This window comes from Phalacrocorax aristotelis, chromosome 8, assembly GCF_949628215.1.
Source record: "Phalacrocorax aristotelis chromosome 8, bGulAri2.1, whole genome shotgun sequence".
Classification (NCBI taxonomy): Eukaryota; Metazoa; Chordata; class Aves; order Suliformes; family Phalacrocoracidae; genus Phalacrocorax; species Phalacrocorax aristotelis.
Window position 1 is genome coordinate 15,501,107 of NC_134283.1, and position 20,468 is coordinate 15,521,574.

The 20,468-nt window shown below is 36.5% G+C and overlaps 1 protein-coding gene across 20 annotated transcripts in view; it reads left to right on the plus strand.

Moving 5' to 3' along the window:
• Positions 1-19,998, plus strand: part of PHKB (phosphorylase kinase regulatory subunit beta) — a 93,249-nt gene extending 73,251 nt beyond the window's left edge. For 14 of the 20 annotated variants that reach the window (XM_075101530.1, XM_075101514.1, XM_075101516.1 and 11 more), the window contains 9 exons: positions 794-875; positions 3,465-3,522; positions 5,226-5,316; positions 6,623-6,825; positions 10,789-10,923; positions 14,937-15,066; positions 15,470-15,577; positions 16,906-17,046; positions 18,962-19,998. In XM_075101530.1, the coding sequence (XP_074957631.1) occupies positions 794-875; positions 3,465-3,522; positions 5,226-5,316; positions 6,623-6,825; positions 10,789-10,923; positions 14,937-15,066; positions 15,470-15,577; positions 16,906-17,046; positions 18,962-19,099 (1,086 nt within the window). In that variant the 3' untranslated portion in view covers positions 19,100-19,998. Of the gene's footprint in view, positions 1-793; positions 876-3,464; positions 3,523-4,313; positions 4,405-5,225; positions 5,317-6,622; positions 6,826-10,788; positions 10,924-14,936; positions 15,067-15,469; positions 15,578-16,905; positions 17,047-18,961 lie in introns of all 20 variants that reach the window. The other 6 variants (XM_075101515.1, XM_075101517.1, XM_075101527.1 and 3 more) reach the window with 2 other exon arrangements.
• The last annotated feature ends 470 nt before the right edge of the window (positions 19,999-20,468 follow it).

The window sequence follows — 20,468 nt, forward strand, 5'->3', positions numbered from 1 at the left end:
CGCTTTTGGATTTCAGTAGACCCAGGAGGTCATGGCTGAGCCACAGGGGCCTCTTGCTCCACTTACTTCCTTTTCCTTTGTAGGGGATAAACTGGTTTTGTGCTTCCAGTAGAGAGTTCTTGAAGAATTCCCAGCTCTCACTAGCTCCTTTGTATTCCATGGAAGCCTCCCATTGAATCCCTCCCAGTTGAGCCCTGAGTGCACTGAAGTTTGCTCTTCTAAAACCCAGAACCCTTGTCTTAGAGCTGACCTTCAGCACACTCAGCAGGATCCCGAACTCCACAATATTGTGGTCACTGCAGCCAAGGCTATCACTAACCGAGATATTACAAAGCAGGCTTTCTCAGTTTGTGAATAGCAAGTCCAGCAGCACCTCCTTGCTGGTTGGCACGTCTATCATTTGTATCAGGAAACAGTAGAAGAAAACTACCAGTGACTGTTTATAGATCCAGTGTTCAGTAGGAAAACACAAAGTAGCCTGCTTGGTTCCCTATGTCATAAGTGCTTCTGCTGTAAATGACAGGACCCAAGCACAGAAAAATCAGGAACCGTTTCTGAGGCCAAATTATTAGAACTTAATGTGAACCATGGAGAAGCCTCTGCAAGCAGCAGTGACAAGGCTACAGGATACACAGGGTATGAAATAAGTTACCTTAAAAAGGAAACCTGGAGACTTTCGATTTAAAAAAAAAAGGCCATTTGATTACAGTTGAAATTTTGAATAGCTTTTCTGGTTTTGCTTCACTGAAAATCTGAAGGCTATTTGTGGTTATTTTGTTGCTCTTTTTTTAAGGACTGCAATTGCCTAGCAAGTCAAGCATTACTCGCGAGTATCTTGCTTAAAAGGGAAGGACCGAATTTTATCACCAAGGAAGGTAGGAGCTTACTTCATTTGACTCTTCTGAGTATTTCTGGAAGCAGTTGTATGTATAGTTGTAATGAACATGAATGATGGCCATGCATGTAAGCATTTGTGTAGTCTTTTCATTACCATTTAAAGTAATTTCTACATTAAATGACATGCGAAGTTATAGCATGGTGGAGAATGAGCTGCTAAATATATGAACCCTTTCAGAGTGCTTGTGGGCAGGTACTCTATCTGGTTGTAATTCTGAATACATAGCTATAGAATAGGAGATTTGACCTTGTGCAGAAAACTGAAACTAAAGACAAGTTTGTGTGTCTGTAAAATTTAGTCTGAAATGTGTGAAGCCTTAAACTGAATTTTATTTTATGTAATCAGACTAATTAAATACATCGGTGAATCTTACACTAATCATGTATTATGGCTTTGTATCAGAGCACAGCACTTAAATTCACATAAAAGAATTCAGAAGAGGCTGCTAAGGCTTGTGGCTTTTGTGGTGCAAGGTTTGGTGGGTTTTTTCCAAAGACTGCTTATTAGCTGCCTTTGTATATAGGAATACTCCTCAGAAAAAGAGGAAGGTTAAGAGCAAATAATATTCTCTCAGTTATTCATCAAGCAGTGTAACTTACCCCCTCATGTTATAGAGCCCTGCTCATAATTTTGGTATAGGACAGCTGGTTCTTGTAATGAAGACTTGTCATTATGACATAAATATACATTATATCCATATTGCTATATTAAAAATACCATAGAAAATAATGTAAAGCAGAATAAAATTAATTGGCTGATACACAGTGCATTGACGAAATACAATGTGAATCCAAAGCCATGGTTGGAATCTGAGCACTAGATATATGTCACCTCTGAAGCGGGCTTTTTTGCCACTGTTAACCTGTACTGGTGTTGGGCTTTGAGAGCCTCAGTAGCTTTCTTTAGTCCTTTGTAGGTTGTGTCCTTCTTTGCTCTGGAAACAACTTGAGGCAGACTTCCTAACCTCTGTAAGCAGCCCATATAGCCACTTCTGACCATCAGATAATGATGATGAACCTAAAATCTCTCTTGAAGGAAGGTTTGACTAGGTCAAAGAAGTACTGTTGTGCCTCCGACTGTTCAGAGCTAATTGTATAGACCTTTTTGTGCCGTCCCATATGAAACAGTAGATGATTATACCCTTTTTAGTATGCCCCTTGCATTAAACAGTCTGAGTCACTGACGAAAAGTTCCCATCCTCCTATGGCTGAAGATTACTGAGATTGGCATTAAGTAATCACACAGTCAATAAAACACAAATCTAAACATACAAGCTGAAGAACCTTGGGTGTTCCAGCTGACAGGCACAAGCTATGATTTTGTGAGGCAACTTGCACTACTGTTGTTGTTACAGATGAACTTACTGTTTACCAATAAGTGCCTGGCATGAAAAACACTGCCATTCGATCTGAGAATTTAAAATCTGGAAGCTAAAGGAAGTCTGAATAGTGGAATGTTTGTCACCATTTTTACCATTAACATAATGATCCCCTGCACAGTTGAAGAGCTGTCAGTATAACAAGTTATTGCACCATGGTCAACTATGGATTGACAAAAGAATGGTATCATCTATTGTTCTGATTAATGTAATTAATGTACTTCATGCCTTCTCTGAATCCTGGACTACTGGGAAGCACTGCTCTTCCTATTTCCTGCCCTCTCTTTTTTAGGTCGTGTCTGTACTGCATGATGCTAGTTTAAAACATAACACTTCACAAAATGTTCTTTTCAGTGTTGGCACACAGGATACCAGCTAGGAGAGGGAGAGTAGTAAATCAGTAATATAATGCCTTAGCTATCTGTCTGGTATCCCTGTTGTACTTTGCAATGGTGACAATTAACTTCACTAGAGTAGTGCTGTAATGCACCTGATGACACAGTCACTTAAGCAGCTTTGTGGGCACCTTCTTGTGGTTATTCAGGGCAGAGCCGCAAAGCAGTGAAAGATCCTCCTTTCACACTCTCCCAGCTTCCTGTAAAATGAAAGTCTCATGTCCCACATGATTAACCAGGTGATCTATTATTCATACACAAAGCTGAAAACAACTTGTGTCTTGGATATCCGCTATTACAAACTTTGTCCAAACCTAACATTGCTTCAGTGAACTACACTGTAAGCACAAGACTTCCCTGTTGCTTCCTGTAGGATTTAGCTCAACAAAGAGGCAAGACAGCAAGAGTATCAACATCCTGTATCCAAAACATAACCTGCAGTTTAAGGATGTAACTTATGATGGCGATGTACCTTTATAGGCCAAATCTGAACGTAGATTAATCTTCCCCAATATATTGCAACAAAAAGTGCTATCATAAGTGTTTTTATAGCATGTGCAGCAAATTTAACTGAAATCTGGTTTGGCTTCTTGCATAACAACATACAGCTGGATGATAGGGGACTTGATTACATCTAAATTTTAGATGTTGAGCACAATAGGTAAGTGCTTTACTAAAGCTGATTCACAATTAACTGATCTCATCAAATTTACCTTATTACTATTAAATGAAATCCTGTGCATCTTTTTTGTTTGTGTTCTGTATGTGGCTTTTTTTTTTAAATGCATTTCAGGTACTGTTGCTGAGCACATTGAAAGACTCTATAGACAAGCTGGCAGCAAAAAGCTCTGGTTTGTATAAACATGTCGTGTTCCTTTTGTTTTACATCAATTTTTTTCCAATGTGTTTACAGAGAGTAAATCTGGATCCTTATGCACTTAAAGGGGAAAAGGAAACTGACAGCTTTACTGCTGAAATTGTATTGGTTCATTGCAGCTGAAGATCCGGTCTATAACACTTAAAAAAAAAATTAAGAAGTATTTTCTTACTGTTATCTTTCAAAATATAGAAGAGGAATAAGCTAGTTTTGCTATGAGTGCTATTGCTCATGTATAGTTCTTGTTGAAGTTGAATAAGAATATTAGTATTCTTTTCTCATTATTTCTTACAGTGCATGATAAAATATTATCACTAGCTTTCTGTAGCAAGGCTGGTTATCAAATATAAATCAATTAAGTTGATACACTTACACAGTTTATTTATTGCCCTGAAATAATTTGCTTTGAGCCTGACTTTGTCACAATAACTTTAAAAAGTTTCAGCAAGTAGCTTGGTATTTACATGTTGTTTATTAATTTCTTTGCCCTGAAGCTCAGTAGAAAATTAATTTCTTTTTATTGAAGAAATGAGTTGAGCCTGTCCTGAATTCTGTTCTTTCACTTAACTATTCCTAGCAAATGGGTCTGTAAATATAAAAACTGTGTTTCATTTTTCATTTTAGCCTTTGCCAATAATAAGGTAGAACCAAAATACCTTGGTGGTATTTTTTTGTAAAGAATAAAAATCAAAAGTATTTTTAGAAACAAAATATGTAAACTATTTTTCATTTCTTTTCCATGATTGCCTTGTGACATACATATAGGCTGGTGTTGCGCTACAGTGCCGCATTTGCACAGAAATTTTCTTCTTCTATAGCCCCACATATTACTACTTTACTGGTACATGGGAAACAGGTAACGTGCCCAGAGGTCTGAAACGGAGCTCCGTGAGATTTTGGATTTCTTTGCCTATTTGCATTTTGGTAGTATCAGCTAATACATTTTTGAAGTGCTTTGCTCTTGATCTTAAGAAGTATATAGCAGTTTTCAGAGGAATCAACATAAACTCTTTCAATGTTTTACTAACACTGTTGAATATTACAACTTATTCATTATCTCTGTGGATAAATGATTCTTAGCAGCCTACAGGCCTTTGCTGGAAAAGCTCAAATATGGGGGCTATTAGGTGTGTATTTTGTCAGGAAATCATTATTAGAAGTATTTATATCTTTAGCTATCAACTGGATATATGAAAAAATGTACAGCTAGTTTTAACCTAGCAGTTTACACAAGTCTCTTCTTTTTATGCTACATATGCAAAATATTACCTTGACATGGACACAAAACAAAAAATCTAACGCTTGCAAAATCTAATGCTTCCTTAAAAAATTACCAAGTCTACCTTGCAAAATGGTGAAAATATCACAAAAGAGAAGCTGGCATCTCTTACCTGTTTTCAAGATGATGCTGAGAAAAGAACGACAAGCTTTTTACGGAGGTTGTAGTTTAATGAGTCCTAACTAAATTTATTTTTGATCCATTAACCTATATCTAGACAAAAAATGAAAATCCATAGAAGATGACATAAAATCTGGTCCAAATTCTGCTTTATACAAAATATATGTATTTACTGAGTTAGTGTTGAGTTCTCTGCTGTGGCAGGCTTCGAACTTATCTATGAATTCATAAAACTAGCTTTTGATATGTAGTGGGATTGCTCTGTTTTCTGCCCTCAGGTCTGTTGTGCGCTTCGCAGCAAGTCTTTTAGGTAAACTAGTGGACAGCCTTGCACCATCTATTACTAATGTTTTAGTTCAGGGCAAGCAGGTAAGTCTTTACTCCTCAGAAGTGTATTAAGGAATGATAACAGAGAAACTAAATAAATGGGCTTTTTAATTTGGAAGGCCTCTGATGCTTCTCTTAAAAGTACCCAATGGCTTAAACAATTGCTACTGAAGAAGAAAAATCTAGAGGAAATAAAGATATATTGAATACCTGCATATAGTAGGGGCTAATAAGTTTACTTTTATTTAATAACAGAATAATACTGAAACTATAGTTCAGTGTCTAGATAAGGAGGGAAGAGGCATGATTTATTTAGATTTTATAAATATGCGCTCTTAGTTTACAAAAGTAGAGTCAAGTAATAAAGCTTCTTTTTAAGACTTAATGAAGATGTAGCTGCTCTCTCTGTAAGTGCGCCTTAGACAGCAGATGAGTGGCAGTTGAGGAGCAAAAAGTCTTTCAGGATTTTAGTTTTCTGTTCCAAACAAAGTTTCATCATCAGTGTTTCTCCCTTTCCTAAGGAATTTTTTTCTGTCTCCCAGCACAATAATTTTAATTAAGTTCATGAAGAGCTGTCTCCAAATGACAGTAATTGAATATTATGTATTTTTAAATTAAAATACGTATATGTGTACAGTTACCTATATGTAATGCTATTATGACAGATTCGTCTTTGTCTTACTCCAGACTGAGGTCTGGGTATGTGCTTGTGGTGCTACATAGCTATAGAGGAATCCGCATGCAGCGTGATTTATAGCTGTTTATTCTCTACTTTTTAACCTAACTTGCCTTCATTCATCCCTTTGTAATAATGATCTTTACTATAGGAGAAAAATTAGTGTTGCTTGTGTTTTAATGATGTAAAATAAAGGCAAATCAGAATTTTCACAAAATTCCTTTTCTGTGCTTAAACAATCCAGTACCAGCAATCTATTGTCTTAAAAAGAGGGCTGTAACTTTTAGGATGCTATTACAAATAAGAAGACAAAGCTGCAAATTTACTTCTGAATTTTAAGTGAGGCTCCACAGCTGTAATTCAGAAAGGAAAGACTATCTAAATCTAGTGTACAGCCATAATTATATAGCCAGTTTTGAAACCAAAGCAGTGGTCTAATGCTTTTATTTTCATCTGGAAAAAATATATTCTTTATTTACTATGGTCTTTAGTGAATTTTGTTTAATAGCATCCAACTAACAGTATTGACAAGCATCAGTCATTGACAAAATTATTTTTGTACTGTGAAATTTTAACAATAAAAGCAGAGTTCATGAAGCTTCATTTCTGAATTGCTTCTATGGTGCTTTTATTCCCACCCATATCTTCTGAATTGTTTTCAATATACTATAGGTGACACTTGGAGCTTTTGGCCAAGAGGAAGAAGTTATTTCTAATCCCTTATCCCCAGGAGTGATTAAGAACATAATCTATGAAAAATGTCATTTACAAGATGAAAGAGAAGCTGTAGTTCAGCAGGAACTTGTCATACATATTGGCTGGATCATCTCAAATTCACCTGAACTTTTCAGTGGCATGCTGAAGATACGGGTTGGGTCAGTAAAGTATCATCTGTTGTTGTTACTACTAGTATTGCAGGGGAACATACATACTCCAACAGACACTGTTGCCACCTTGCAAAAACAGTTTATATAAGATGATGCAGAAAAACTTGTAACTTCCATTTTTGCATTCCTAGGAAGCCTGCTTTAAATTAGTGTGCCAAAACCAGGTACACAACTAATCTCAAATTTGCCAGTCAGCAGTGTGGAGGAGGGGCAGTCCTTTTGAAGCCACCCTACAGCTAATACAGCAAACTACAGGCTTTTTCAAAGCTTGATCCTTATCATGTTAGGGCCTTAAAACCAAAAGCAGTTTAGTGGGGCTATATACATTCTGTACAGCCAATAAGCAGAGGCAAGTGTGCTGCCTCCAGGCCCCCATGTCCTGCCAGCAGCCAACAGGCAGAATGTTCTGCCTGGCTCCCCCAGGGGCCAAGGAGGCAGTGCCCAGCTGGCGAACCAGCCTGTGTGTAGCTCGGGCAGAGACAAAGTGAGTCTCCACCAGCAATGCAGTGAGTTGAAGGTGTTCCAGTTTAGATTGCAACTGGCCTCATATCCATACCTGAAATAATAAAGCGTGCTCCTGGGACAGTTTCTTACCTGGCAGCAGACATACAGTATGCTGGGTGCCACCCAGACTTTCCCAGTTGCAGAGTGGATACAAAGTCTGCTCACAGTTTTCTCTTGGTGCAGGGGCAGCAAGGCAATCTCTACAGAAATCTTTTTATCACATACTAGCTCCCAAGTGTGCTGCGCATGCTTATGTCTGGTAACTAGCATGAATTTCATTACTGGTAAGCATGTGAGGTGAGCATAGCGCCTAGAAGCATTATGGATCATAGCCAACCAAATGCTAGTTCTTCCTTTTCAGTGCCCCATAGGTAACGTAGGTTCACACAGGGTGTGCTGCTGCCTGCCCACCTGTCAGTCAGGTTAGAGGGCCGTGGCCGTAATGTACTGTACTGGCAGGGAGGGGAGAATCAAGAGGTAGAGAGGACAGTAAGAGCTTTCACTGTCAGACTTTCAGGACTTGAGGAAGAAGGAGGAAAAAGTGCAGTCTAGGATTAAGGCTCTTCCATGAGGCCTTTGAAAGCTCTTTGTTCACATGAGCAGTCACCTATATCTTGTAGGTTTAGGCATATGGGTAAAGGGTAGAGACTTCATAAATGCCACAATTGAGGAAGGCTGCAGCACGGAAATGGATTCCCTTATAAAACCTCTCAATTCTTCTCCAAGTCAACATACACCTCTAGTTGCATTCTCTGTTTTCTGATAAGTGCTGAGCTCATAATACAGCCTTGTCTGAATCAGTCTTGAAAGTCTGGCAATGGTGAGCAACAAACCCCTTGGAAACAGTGTTTTCAAGGTACTTAAACTATTTCTGTTCAGACTTTCAGCACAATAATCTGCCTGTTGCTCTTTTAGTGTTGTCTGTAATGGGGGCTTCAGGTAATAAAAGCCTTCTGCAATTCAAATGTATTTGCCATTACAGCTTTTCCTAAAATATTTTGAAGCACCAAGTATACTGCTGATACTCAGTGAATCTGGATATCTGGCATAACACAGCCATTGTTCAAGATCAGTTCTTTACACAAAAACACTTCACTGCAATGGTAAAGAAAAACCTGATTTGTCCTATAGGGTTGCTAAAATGGGGTTTTTGTTCTCCAAAAAACCCCCAAAGCAACGCACCACCCCCAGCTGAGCAGTGTCCCTATTACAGACACACAACACTTCATGACTGTTCATCAGCAACATAGTTGTCCAATTCTATACTATACAGGTTAGGCTAAGCTATACATAGCTTAGGAACCACAAAGCTGAATTACGTTTTAAACATTATTTACCTAGTGGATTGTTCCATTTAGTTCTTTGATAAGGTGACCTACAACTAGTCTGTGCTGGAGTGTTAACCATAATCCATGGTATCTGCATTTACTTTGCCATCTACAGAAATTACTTTTTTCACATTTAGGAGGAGACAGTTGCATTTGAATAAGCACTTCTTTGAAGAGGCCAGGTGCTACTGTCTGAGATTTACAGAATTAGTGAGCATGCTTTAAAATTAGAACTTAAGTGTTCCATCTTCCATATTTTTTTCTTAGCAAAAATACAGCATTTCAGCACTGGAGGTAGTTACCAGCAGTCTTTTTTCTAGCATATGAGATTCATGCTGCCACTTTAGCAGTAGATTCCAGTCATTAAAAATAAAACAACAAAAAACCAAACTTACTTTTCATATCACCTGTATTACATTTAACTGCAACTATGTCTATCCTTTCGCACTTAAAGACTTTTTCTGTACCCTCTGCAGATCCATGTTACTCCTCTTTCCTCTCCCCTTCCTCATTCTAATCCTTTTTGCAATTTTTTGGTACTTTCTTCCAAGGTTAATGCTAGAGAGTCAATTTCCTTTATTTCAGTGTTATCCACTCGAGTGAGCAAAATTATCCTTCTTGCAGAAACACCATTCCAGTTTGATAATGATTTGATTTAGTGTCTCGTTATTGATTTGTTTTCAGGGTTTCATGTGAAATAGATCAGGTTCCTGACAGTCCTATTACTGTAAAAACCTCTAACCAACTGACTTCTACCCCCCTCTTATCAGTGAAGTGTTTGGTAGGAGGTCCACTTCTGACTTTGCTACGTTTTGTATGCCACTGCAAAGAGAAAACACCAGCGAATGACTTCCACACAGATATATTTGAGTCATCAGTGAAAAAAGAACCGATTCCTAAGCCATATGTGTTTGCTAATCCTAGTAACAAAAGGACACTAGTCACCCACTAAAATAAATATAAGTAGTGTGTTCTGGATAATATAGTATGGCCATGTTGCCCAATATTCTCTTGTGTCTTGCACCTTCAATGAATGGGCCTAGAAATCTGAAATTTAAAGCAATGTTGAATCAGTTGGCCTGACATCTCAGAATTCTGTGTAGTTACTAAGAATCCTTCAGAAAAGATTGTGACTTGACTTACGTGAACAAGAACATTACATACCTTGTAGGCTAAATAACTAAATGCCTGTGGAATGTGGCTATACTGATGACAAGGTAACCCTTTTAGGTTTTTTTATATATATAACTCTTAGTATGCAACTACTTTGCATTTTCTGATAAACAGAGTAAGGCTCTTTGACGTAACCCAGGCTTGATCAGGTGTTATATGATGGACTGTTTGAAGAAAAACTAGTTTTAAGTTTCTTTTCCCTTCTGCTAGCAATATCTACTCGAACTGAAGCAATGTAGATGGTAAGAGACTGAGCTCCATGCTCAGTTATCTTGCATCAGATGTATCTGTACGTTATTTAATATTTGATATTACATAAAAACAGTGCTACAGCCTCTAATATAATATGGAGAGTAAAGTTCAGCATTTTCCTTCAATAATTTGCAAAGTTCTGCCTCTCTGATACCTAAGGCTGAAAAATCCTCACTGGTGCCTTATTTTTATTTCATCAAATCTTTTCAAAAGGGAGTAGCAAAAGAAAAGTGTGATAGACTGCAAAAAGGAATCTCAAAGGCTAAACCATAAATAAGCCGTGAAGTATTTTTAAATGTAAAATAATTTAGTTATGTTTTTTGAGAACTCATCAGCAAAATGTATATACTGTCAGAGCATAATTTTAAGTAGGAATTTTAACATCAAAAGGCAGGTGAATGTTTGTCTTAATGAACATGGGATGTAGGGGAATATGTGGTCAAATAGATCTTCCCCATGAGAAGCATGCTTCACAACCCATTTCTTAAAATCATCCCTTTCAGTTTGCAATCAAAAACTAAATTCCACAGTACAATAAGAGTAGTAGAGTATTTTATATTTTATGCATGTCCTGACAGCCAAATAGCAGGATCATGTGGAATTCTTATGAGCTATTTTATTAGACTGGCTTTTTTTAATATTTGGAAACTTCCTATTTAATTAATAAATAAATGTATTCCTCCCTTTACTTCAGATGGATTATCCATGCTATGAAGTATGAATTGAAAATCCGTGCTGGGGATATGCCAGCCAAGGACTTATACCAAATGTCCCCTAGTGAAGTGAAGCAGCTTCTGCTGGATATTCTTCAACCACAGCAGCAGGGGAGGTAATGAGATGTGTGGGTTTGTGGCACCTGTTTTCATTTATAATAGGTTGTTTAAGTCATTTTTATTCCTGAACTATTTCATATACATCTGAAATCACCAGGTATATGCAATCAGTAATATACTTATTTAAGAAAAGATAGCAAAAATGCACTTTTTAATTCTTTCACCTGTGTCCAGGTTCCACAATTGTTTCTTTTATATTGCATCTTCCCTTTTCAGCGTTATCTTTGTGGAAGTCTTACTGTGCTGTAGTAATCCCTATACTTCAGCAGTAATGTGAAGCATTACATTCTTTGATGTGGGGAAAGAAGCCAAAAAATTACTCAATACTGTCTACTTAAGTAACTTGTAAGAATAGTTTCTCTGCTGTTCAGTGCCCTCTTTCTTCTAGCTTATTATATTAATTAAGAACAGATGCTCTCTAGAATTCTCAAGAGATAGCTGTGCAGCCTGAAACCTGTAATCTTTTCTCCAAGCTGTAACTAGCTGCCAAAAAGAGCATTCATTGTGATAGAAAGTATGCAAGACAAAAGTTAAAATTACAATATTTCCACTTAACTATATTGATAAGAGTAAAGTCAAAAGTCCTCCTGTAGGTTTTACTTCTAGTTAAGTTAGATAACTTCGGCACATAATACTGCTGATAATTTCCATAGTTCTTGACTGAATGGATGATGGCCTTTTCTCTCAACAAAGAGGAAATATACCACATGTCATATTACTTATGTTCCTGCTTAATTCAAAACACATTCTGTTTTTTTCCCCCAATCTATAATGCCTGAGAAACAAGCTTTTTAAATCAGTGTCTGCTTTCTCTTATCTAATTTGTGTGATGTAGAATCTCTCAGTCCAACGGCCTATGTTGGACCCACATGCTTTTCAGTGTCTTGGATGTAGTTATTAATGTATGCTATTCAGTTCCTGTCTGTACTCATGTTGATGTTGGCATTATTCCTCTAAAACCTTAGTAGAACAACGCTAGGTTTCTCTTTGCAGCATTTTCCATTAAATATTATGCTATTTAGGAAACAATTTGGTCAATCACAGTAAGCAATTTAAGCACCATCCTTCATTAGAGATCTTACCTGAGTTGTCCCAGTGCCTTCTGCTTTTGATTCCTTTAATGGACGATAGCTGGGTCAGCAAAAAGCACTCTGGTTGATTTTCTGACAATGAAGATTCTTCTTTGGGGCTAGCCAGCATATCCTTCAAAACTTCCTACCTCTAACTTGTTCCTGTACAGTATTACAAGCTCCTTGTTCCTTAACCATTAATGATTTGTTTTTAAAAGTTCTCTTCCTGACAGGAAATACAAAACACGATCTCCTTGTGTTTTCTTTCTGTGACAGGTTTTCCTACTGCAGTGCTTTTTTAGGAGAAATCTCTGCTCCTGTGATACCATATATAATTCATGTATATACATGAAAGGCTAGTGGTGTATATACCTCCCTAACAGTCTCTCCAAGTTTTCATGGAGGGTAACATTTTTGCAATTTTCCTACCTCTTACACTGGGCTCCAGGATATGACACCATATAGATAAAAACATTTTTTTTAATATGTATCACCAACAGAGTGCAGGCTTGCACAGGTATTCCTTTTGACCTACCTGCAAGTAGCCTTTTTAAAATGGTGCACTGTTCTTTTAATGGTCCGAACAGTTATAAAACTCATTTGCTCATACAGTTTACAGGACTCTCTGCCTTACCATAGTAATTTAGATAGGGTGAGTATTTTTGACATATTAAAATACTTATTTCTGTATATTAAGAAAACAACCTTTTATTTCTATCACAACTTTTTTTGGGTTTTTTTATTAATGTTTTCTTGTGCTAGTCCAAGGACAAAGTTGTGCAGAGAATGAGGTGGAACTGTCGTAACAGGCCCAAGTTTTTGGCCATTAAGTATTTCATTGAGAAGTGATTTATGAGACTTTTTTTTTTAATTTACCATGTTAATACAGTTATACAGGAAAAAAATCCCACTGCATATTGGCTTGATCCTGACAGTGGTAAAGTAATTAGAAGTCAATAGTAAGTCAGTGACAGCTGTGGTATCACAAGTGGTTTAAAGCTTTAACTGCAAATATCTTCTTTGTTCTCATAAAGCATATCCCAATTACCTAAAGCTCAACGCTGCTCAGAAAATGCACCATTCAGTGATACTTTTTTCTTTCCAAAAGAGGAAAAAAACCCAACCCAAACAAAAAACCAGAAACCAAACAACACACTCTCTGCTTGGTCTTCTAGTGTAGTTGGGAGCTACACTAAGAAACTTAAGAAAAGTGTAAGAACACACATGGAGTTATCTGAACTAGAGTTATCTTTTCTGGTCAGATCTTGGAAGGCATTCTCAGCATTTCTCTCATATTTAAGATTAAAGTTTTTTAGTCTAAGATCTTTTTGTTATTTCATCAGGCACACTGGTGTCTGCATAAACAAGTAATTTTACTGACAAGTAATTTTATTCTGAATTTATCAAGTTAATCTAGCAATACAAACAGAGGAAAAACTAAAAACCCAAAAATATTAGTGCTGAATTTCATTTGAGCTAGGCTACAAACATTCTGTAGAGCAACATCATTAATAAAATTGACCAGTACATTTCCCTCCCCTCCCCCTCCATTTTTTCCTTTCTTTCAAACAGCCTACCAGAACCAGGTCTTTGAAATACAGAAAGCCATGTTACCAAGCAGTAATTTAAATGTAGTTTAAAAACAAACAAAAAAACCCCAAACAAATCCACAGTGGTAAAAAAGTATAATAGTGTGTTGGCTCCTGTGCTGCAAACATCCAAATATTTAGGTGTAGAAACTTGCCACCTTTCCTGAAGTACTTGTTCCCCCTTATTAAGGTTATAAAAGAGCTATTGGTGACCTGACAAGACATAGAACTTTTTTTAAAAAAAAAGTCTTGCAGGATTATTAAACTAAGACACAAAAGTATTAGTTGCTTTTCATCTGAGCTTTGCTTTCTAGGGGAGCTCTCACTACTCTCTTACCATACAAAAATAGATTTTCTATTTAGTTACTATCCTGAGTTGGTTTTTATATTTTAGGAAACTCCTCTGTCAAATAGATGCAGTACTGCTACATACAACTTAATTCTGTACTGTGAATCCACCAACTAAAATCATACCCATGGCTGCCACTTCTCACAGTTCTCTTGCTGGTATCTCAAGCATTTTGGCTAAAGCCCCATTGCTGTAGCAATGCTACGAAGAAAAAATATGAAAATTAAATTCCAGACATTGTGGTTGTAGGTAAAAAAAAAGGTGGGGACAGTATTCATCTGAAGGCAAACAAAATTTGTAATTTAGGGAGAATGTAACCCAGTTTGTTCAAAGCTTTAGTTTAACAAAACCCTTCTGTCAAATTTTCTAAATTTACAGGCCACTTGTTTTCTACACACCATAAAAAAACCCAACCTTCAGCAATCCTGCTGAAATGCATTTTTCTAACCTGATATTTAAATTAGAACGATAGGTGTTTCTAACCAATAACTATTACATTTTATATTTGACAGATGCAGAATTTCATTGAGCTGTAATTATATAATGAATTGTTTTGCCTACTGTAGCATGGTAAAACAGATTATAATATTATAGTTAATATTGGGTTTTTTCAGTGTTTATAAATTTGGCTGTTGTAGGTCCCACACAGTGACTTCTGTTTTAGCTGATGGTGGTATCTATGGTAAATTGCTTAGACATGATGAATTCAGCCTGCTACTGTTACTGTACTGCACTGGATAGACTTCACAGTTAATTCTTTCACTCCATTACATAAAGCACAAATACACATAGAATAACATTCTAACCTCTATATGCTGAGCATCTTGATTTTGTTTGCTTTAAGGCATAACTTACCAGAGAGCACAACGCACGCTGCATATGCATCATTTATAAGTATTTGATGTCACTGCTTACCTTACTGGTTTACACCACAGAACATGGCTTTGTTCTGCATTTATAACATTTTATTACTTCAGATTCTCAATTTTATTTGTTCACAGAAGCTGGCTAAACAGAAGACAGATAGACGGTTCTCTCAATCGAACTCCTGCTGGATTCTATGACCGGGTGTGGCAGATCTTGGAGAGAACCCCTAATGGTTTAATAGTGGCAGGGAAATTTTTACCACAGGTAAAACTGGCAGAGATGCTCAGTTATTTCTGCTCTCCCTGACTATTAATGATGAATTATTTTATTGTTAATGTCTGTTTTATGCCATAATATATTACTTAGGGTAATTTGTTCCTGTTACGATTTAAAAAAGAAGTATTTTCAAGTTTTTGTTTTGGTTCTGAATAAAACACAATTAGAATAGAATGGAAGTCAGTTATTTCTATTAAAACACATTTATAAAGGTTTATGTCTAGAAGACCCTTTCCAAGTCATAGACTCTGAAATCTGCTCCGTTTTTGATCCTACAGTAGTCATATTTCTTAGTTGCATATTATTTATTCACAAGTAAATAGGCTCTACCTGGGAGTGGTTGTGATTTAATGCAAATGGCCTTTGCATAAAAGTATTATTTGTTTTTCAGCAACCAACCTTATCGGATATGACGATGTATGAAATGAATTTTTCCCTTCTAGTTGAAGATATGCTGCAAAATATCGACCAGCCGGAATATAGGCAAATTATTGTAGAGGTCTGTGGCCTACAGTGAATGAATTTTTATGAGTACATGAGTATGTTGCAGCTTAAAAAAAAAGGCAACTGAGGCTCAAATATTTGAAGAAATAGCATGTCAAATATAAACACTTACTTCAGGATTCCTCCATAGATCTTGTATGATTAAGCAGGTTCCTTTAACATGTTCAGAACATACTAAGTTCTTGATCTTCTTTCCCTTTAGCAAATAGATAAGTATTAATGACAGTGCCAATACAATTAGGTTGCAGGAGGTGAAAACTAATAATAATTCCAAAATAACTTCCCCTCAAGTCCCTAGCCCATGCCTTTTCCTAACAATTTTCTAGGTTTAGGGAAAAGCTTCTCTAAAATATCAGTTTGCCCTGCAATAGATTCTTCTTTCCCATTTTGCTGAGGCTGTCTGGTAAGTTGCTTTATGCTACTGAATCAACTAACTTCCAGTTTCCTTATGTTCCCATACCTAACAGTAGAGCAAGAGGCTGTTTAAACTCCTTCCCCACCACTGCACATAACGTACACTTTTTGAACAGACCAAGAGTGCCTGTAACCTTGTTAACTGATATCTGTGCTGTCAGCAGCATTCATTGTTAGTTCCAAAGTGTATAAGCCCCTGGTGCATGTCAGAATACCTCTACAGTAAAATCAAATCCATCTCAATTCTGGCGAAAAACTAATGGTCATGCTGCTTACTAGAAGATCCTCAATTTTTGCTAAAAGATAATACAATTATCAAAACCAAAGATGACTGATGTAGACTCCACTGCCTGCTTGTTAGTTACTATGATGGGTCACTTGTCATGTTCACCTTCCTATTTTAAACCTCTTTCGGATACAAGGAATGTAAATTCTCTTGAACCGAGACCTTTTATTGGTGTCTACTGACTTTGTTTTTTATGACCTTTGCCATAGTACAAATTATACCATATGTGATTATGCCTCAAAACATCAAATGCTGGCATTCAGTGTTTGGTGCTTTTCACCCTCTCCACTGGCTGAGCAGCAGCATTTGTGCAGCCATGCAGTGAACTGAATAAACTGGAAAATAACTTCCCTGGCTCCCAGCGGCTTTATGTTAATGTCAGTCATTTACACAGTGCCCTGAAGTAGGTAGTCACCAGAAATTGTAACCTTTCATGAAAGCCTGCTTTATCAGTGATTCTTTTATTAAAGTCAGAATTCTATTATCTGTACATTATTATTTGTGCCTCTATTAAATAGCTTCCCCCTTGAAAGAAGCAGATGGAATTATTAACAGTGCATTTATGCAACCTGAATTTTAACAAATCAGATTTGAAGTCTTACAGGTTTTTTTCTACCTTCTAGTTGTTGATGGTTATATCTGTTATTTTGGAGAGAAATCCTGAGCTAGAGTTCCAGGACAAAGTGGACTTGGACAAAGTGGTGCAAGAAGCATTTAATGACTTTCAGAAAGATCACAGCAGTCCAAAGGGAGCTGAAAAACAAGTGAGTAAAATATTACCATCTATTAGAATTCATCATTTTATTGAAGTTAGTTATAAATGTTAATTCTGTGTGGTTCAGAATAAAAACGAATTGATGAAGGAGTTCAGAATGGAACACAAATAATAAATGAATATACTCAAGTGCTGCATAAGTCTGCAAAGAGCCTATAAAAAGACATAAAAGATGTCCACTTTATTGCTGAATTGTGAATTCAAACTGGTGTGGTAATGAGAACACTCACAATGTTACACAGCTCTGAAATGAGAGTCTGGGTAAAGCTGAAACAGTTAAAATACTCACTAAAGGGGAAAGAATTAATTAGGGGAGACACTAGAACAGTGAAGAGTTAAAAATAATAAAAGAAAAAAAGAAAGCTGAGCAAGTGTGAACTTAGCATCTTATGTACACAGATGCTAAGAAAAATTTAGTAGCTGAAGAAATCATATTGGCAATAATAATGAAAGAACTTGAAATGCAGAACTGTTCTTAGTTACTGATTGTTGTGCTAGAGTTACAATCATGACCTTTTAATCTCTAAGGTTTAAAATCCAAATAAATGACTCTTGATCATTAAGTAGCTTGTAAGATTTACTTCATTGGGATTTTAGGTTTTATGCTCTAAAGATCTCTAACTATTCTCGCTACAAGGTTTTGGTGCCTCAAAGCTCTGCAATTCTGCAGTTAAGCCACGTTCACTGAACTGTCTGAAAGAGGAAATCTGAGTAAAGCACTGGGACAAGTGCCTGTGCTGAGGATGATCTTCCTTGCTCCATCTGGCATTTTATTATGCATATTCAGAGACACCTGTGCTAGCTCTGAATAATCTATTGATTCATAGCATATTGATATGCAATAGCACTTCCTGTTGCTGAATTTAGCTCCTTTAAAAGATGAGGATGTGTTCCTTAAGAATTCTTTCAAAAGTTTCAGGGCTCATTTTTTTGCCACTACTTTCTTGTAATAAGATTTGAAACCAAGCAGATATCCAGCCTTAGCAAAATATCACCTTGCGCAATACCTTTGGTTTTAAAAGGACACAATTCTCTTGAATTTATCATTATTTTGGCCTGCCCATTTTCAAGTGTAATGACTGGTTGCAGCCATAGCAAAATCATACTTACCATCTACACAAATGGGTATTAAGTACCAGCTCCACACACTATCTTGAATATGCTACTGACTTCCATGACAAGCTGGAAATCTCCAATGGCTATGACCAGAAAGAAAAATCCCATGCAAAATCCAGTTTTTACTGGTGCTGTCCTAGCCTCCATTAAAGTGATGAATTTTTTTTCCAAGCCCAGATCTACTTAGAATGATTCCTGTTTGTCTCTTACAAAGAAACCCCAATTTATAGTTGTGAATAGTATCTTTAAGACTGTTGGTGGAAATTCCAACTCCTTACACTAAAATTTTCTGGAACCTGACTTTCCCATATTCCCAGGTATATGCCCACTGGCAGGTAACCATCACCTAGTTAGGATTATCCTGATGATATTCTATCTCAGGTTTTCCTAACAACTCTGCTAAAAGAAATCCTAATTTGTCTGAACTGTGCTCTTCCATTAAACTGACTCGCAAATATTTTGAACTTTAATTCCCTGTTAACATGTAATAAATGTCAGAAGTAGTTACTCCAGTAATTTCAAACACACCCTAAAACTACAGGTCTAATATTTTCACCACACCATCTCTGCCCTTGATTTAAGAAAAAGTAATCAATTTCCTGAATTAGAGCTGAACCTTTAATGTAGCAGCCTATATATAATTTGAGAATAAGCAGATATTTTAACATCATTGTGCAAAACAGGTGTTCAGTGAAGGAAACTTATGCTGTTGATCTCATTAATCAGAACCTGTGGTTTGGTTCTTAGATTTTAAAAAAATTTGGAAACCTGTCTTCCCTCTCCTGCAGGATGACATGACTGCGTTCTACAACACTCACCCAACTGGCAAAAAGGGAACATGCAGCTACTTGAGTAAAGCTGTGATCACTTTATTGCTGGAAGGGGAAATGAAACGAAGCAATGATGATCCTTGTACCATTAGCTAAAGCTAGAAACACAACAGAGGAATTGTTGCTTTTATTTAGTGATCTATGTATTTTTCAGGCATATATTAAAATACCATTTTGAGAGTAACCCTGGCTAGTAATACAAATGCCTACTATCCTTTGCTGAAAGAAGTGCTATTAAAGATACTAAAAGTGCCACCTAATTTTTTCCTTTCTCAACTATGCAGCATGAAACTGAGCACATGAAGTTAGACTTATGATATTTGGTTAAGTTGAATGGGTATGTATTTATGATCTTAAATTATGCATTTAACATAGCTGTAACTTCAAGAGCAATGCAGTATGAGATTTTGTCTTTATACCTCTATTTGTAATTACAAACAAATTTATTGTAAGTTCTAAATGAAATTCAGAAAATATCATAAATAACATGCATACCAATCAGGGTGGAAATATGAAAATTGGAATTTTTTTATTATTCTACACACAAATTGGAGGTGAAGGTTGAATAGCTGTTATTCTTTAAAGTTTTTCTGTATCAGTTCAGTTGATAGCTTACATTTAGGTTTTGGGTTGTTGTTTTTTTGTTTAATCTACCAGTTGATGACTTGATATACAGGTTTCATCCTATTAGAGCAACTTTTTATCACTGCAGTTTCCCATCTGTTGTTTAAACATCTGTCAGTTAACAAGGGAAAGGTATGGTAAAAAGAAGAAAGTTTGCTTAAAAAAAGGGGCAAACAAGCTGTATTTAAAATTAACATCAATGAAGAAAAAACTTTGTATTACATAAGCTATCGGTGGATTAAGAATTCAAGATACACTTATTTATCTCCTAAATGCATGCAAACACTGTATGCGATATGCTTTATTTTGGTGAAAGCAATAAAAAGCAAATGCTTGTTTAAAAAACCTGTCAATAAAAATACTTTCAGTTACATGCAAAGACTCCTTGTTGACTTTAGTGGCAACCTTTAACGTGCTACTGGAACCACCTCGAACGGATCACTGAAGTGCCTCTTTTAGCAGCAGAAAATATACTAGAGCTTTAGAACTCATCGTCAGACATTTTGATTAGTAAATTAATCATGACCAGCTACAGTTCAGCTGTCAATAAATTTTTGTCATATTGATGTTTAAGGCAGGTAGTTTTACATAGCAATAGAGGGCAAAACAAATGGCCAAAGTGAACCTGGGCACAAGAGGAGTATTTATTTGCACGCGCTTCGGCAGTGGTTAGTACTTCTCTGATTTGCTGAACTTCCTCAGAAATCTCAGAATCAACCCTTCTCAAACCAAAATGGTAGAATTTGTTGTTGAAGGAGAACGCTGAACCATTAACAAATCTCTTGTCAAATGATATGGAGAATGGGTAAGGTTGGAAAAGCTGATTTGGACTAACAGAGTA